At 45.2% G+C, this 2500-nt stretch overlaps 1 protein-coding gene across 1 annotated transcript in view; it reads right to left on the bottom strand.

Moving 5' to 3' along the window:
- The window catches only part of txnrd2.2 (thioredoxin reductase 2, tandem duplicate 2), a 17919-nt gene that overhangs the window by 1606 nt on the left and 13813 nt on the right, over positions 1-2500 (bottom strand). Inside the window, exons 13-16 of the mRNA XM_056593359.1 lie at positions 2326-2421; positions 2120-2212; positions 1137-1208; positions 533-630 (exon numbers count right to left, since the gene is read on the bottom strand). Coding sequence (XP_056449334.1) covers positions 533-630; positions 1137-1208; positions 2120-2212; positions 2326-2421 — 359 coding nt within the window. The remainder of the gene's footprint in view (positions 1-532; positions 631-1136; positions 1209-2119; positions 2213-2325; positions 2422-2500) is intronic.

Genomic DNA, 2500 nt, shown 5'->3' with positions numbered 1-2500 from the left:
GCCTAGCCTTGTGGAAGCCACAGAATAAGCATTTCAACGCATATTACCAAAAAGGCCTCTGAAGTAAACTGCAAGTCTGCCAATTGCGTGCTGCCTTAAAATTGCTATGACTTATAGCGTAATACATTGATGGGGGAGCGGTAACGCATTAAGGCAGTACAATGAGTGGCAGGGATAATGGCAGGAAACGTTTGAAAGACTTGACAAATTGAACAAATAATGCAGTCTGCATTCTCCTGATAAAAATTGGACTACAGATACACATCCTGCACAACATTTACTCTTAAGGTTGACTATTGAGTCATTTGGCAGACGCTTTTATCCAAAGCAACCAACTAGGAATTCAGAAATGCATCAGGAGCAGGTAGAAGTTAGACAACTAGCTCGGGGATCCATACAAGTAGACTGTGGACATGAGGTGGGGATCAAAGTCAGTACCCTCTGGCGGGTAGAGTCAGAGTCGAACACCCAAATCACTATATATCACTAATATTATGCCCAATTATAATGTCTCTCAGTGATGGGGGCTCACCGTAGGGCCAATGAGAAGCCCTGCATCACCTCTCCAGCGTTGGGACCTGTGTAGTGCAGTCCCAGAATCCTCTGCTCTCCTCCCCGCTCACACACCACCTGGAGAGGGGGGGGGGGGGGGGGGGCAGAAAACTGAAGGTGTGGAGTTGACGGTGGTGTTTAGGGCAAAACAACCCAGCCCTGTTTCTGTCCGTTTGTATCCTTTGAATCTATCCCTTCAGCACTACAGGTGTCATTGTATTAAATACAATTTGGGTTAAAAAAAAAATGGACAGTCAATTGCTTTGTTTTGGGTGAATGGGGTATGGAAAACAGCTTGAGGACATCGTTACTGTGGATACACCTGCTGGTCAAGATCACACCATGTACATCAGTTTGAAAATGTGTGTGTTCATAACAATTGTCATCTGTACGGTAGTCATCCCATGTCTGCTCTCTTTCGAAATGTTGACACAGGGTTAATTAAAAAAAGAATGTCATAATGGATTTACATGATTGGGTTAATGCATATGCTACTGTTTCCTCAATTCTGCAGTGTCTAGCATAATGCAGTTTACTTCTAATGATATGTGAGGTTTAGCATCGAACGGAGTGAGGGACCGCACCTTGATGTAACACTGGCTGGCATCTCTCTCTGCAACCGTGAACTCCAGAGGCTTGTAGAACGCATGGTAGACCTAAGTAAGCGCACATGTACACACATTAACTTTATATTTCACAATAAAAGCAGTCACAAAGTGCATGAAATGGTAACATTTAAAAACATTTTAAATACACGAGAGACAAGTGTGGAGATGCATCCATTATTTCTGGGGAGTGAAGGTGAGCTTGTCCTAACAGGTCTGGAGGAAGGGGGGGGGGGGGAGGGGGAGATGGCTGTTGGACATTCTGGGGCACAGGGGTGGGGTGGTTGTAAGGGTAGGAGGGGGGGTTAGTGGTGGAGGAGGGTTCAGTGCCTATGTGACAGCTCCTCGAGATCACAGGGGGTCTGTCATCGCCCCACACACGCCTCAATCACAGCCAGTGCACGCCTGTCCGTCACACAGCCAGCCGGCTGCCGTCCTTTATTCATTTGTTTGTTTGTTGTTGATTTATTTTCGGTGAGGGATGGGAGGATGTGAACATTGGATCAGAAGAACTCCTTGTTGAGACCCGGGCTGTTTGGGATGCAGATGGTGTGCTCTATTTGATTGTAGTGAATTCGTTAGATTTAGTATGCAATAGTGAGTTAGTTCCAGTAAGTTATATTGGGTTTTGTAATAGGTTGCAGTCGGTTATTGTGAGTTCTAGTGACTTAAAATTTAGTATAGAATGGGTTATAGTGAGTTGTACTGGGTTGTAGTGAGTTCAAATAGGGTAAAGTGGGTTATAGTGAGTTGTACTGGGTTGTAGTGAGTTCAAATAGGGTATAGTGTGTTATAGTGAGATGTAGTGGGTGGTAGTGTTAGTGAGTTGTAGTGGGTTGAATAGAGTATAGTGTGTTATAGTGAGATTTAGTGGGTGGCAGTGGGTTGGAGTGAGTTGTAGTGTGTTAAATAGGGTGTAGTGGGTTATAGTGAGATGTAGTGGATGGTAGTGTAGTGGGCACCTCAATGGCGTCCTGCCCGTGTCTGCCCACAGCTTCCTCCTCAGACAGACCCACACAGCTGTACTCCAGAGGAGTAAACACGGTGGTCGCCACCTGATAATAAACATAGCAGAAAAGTTGCAGCTTAAAAATACCCAAAATAATATTAAGGATTTAGTGCGGGTGAAGTGAACAGTATGGTAAACCTGTGTTCTCATAGTACTTACATTGACATAGTCCATGAGCTGGGTGCTTTGGCCAGCTAGCCTGCGGGCAAGCAGTCTGCCCGCTTTAACTGCTGTCGGAGTCAATTCAGGCCGACCCTGAGGAAACACAACCCATCAAAACACTGAACTATGAAATGTTACAATCACATCTGTGATTATGTGCTGGTATGCATGT

Source organism: Gadus chalcogrammus, chromosome 6 (assembly GCF_026213295.1).
Source record: "Gadus chalcogrammus isolate NIFS_2021 chromosome 6, NIFS_Gcha_1.0, whole genome shotgun sequence".
NCBI lineage: Eukaryota > Metazoa > Chordata > Actinopteri > Gadiformes > Gadidae > Gadus > Gadus chalcogrammus.
Note: the sequence above shows the minus strand (reverse complement) of the source record. Positions and strands in the feature narration are given on the sequence as shown.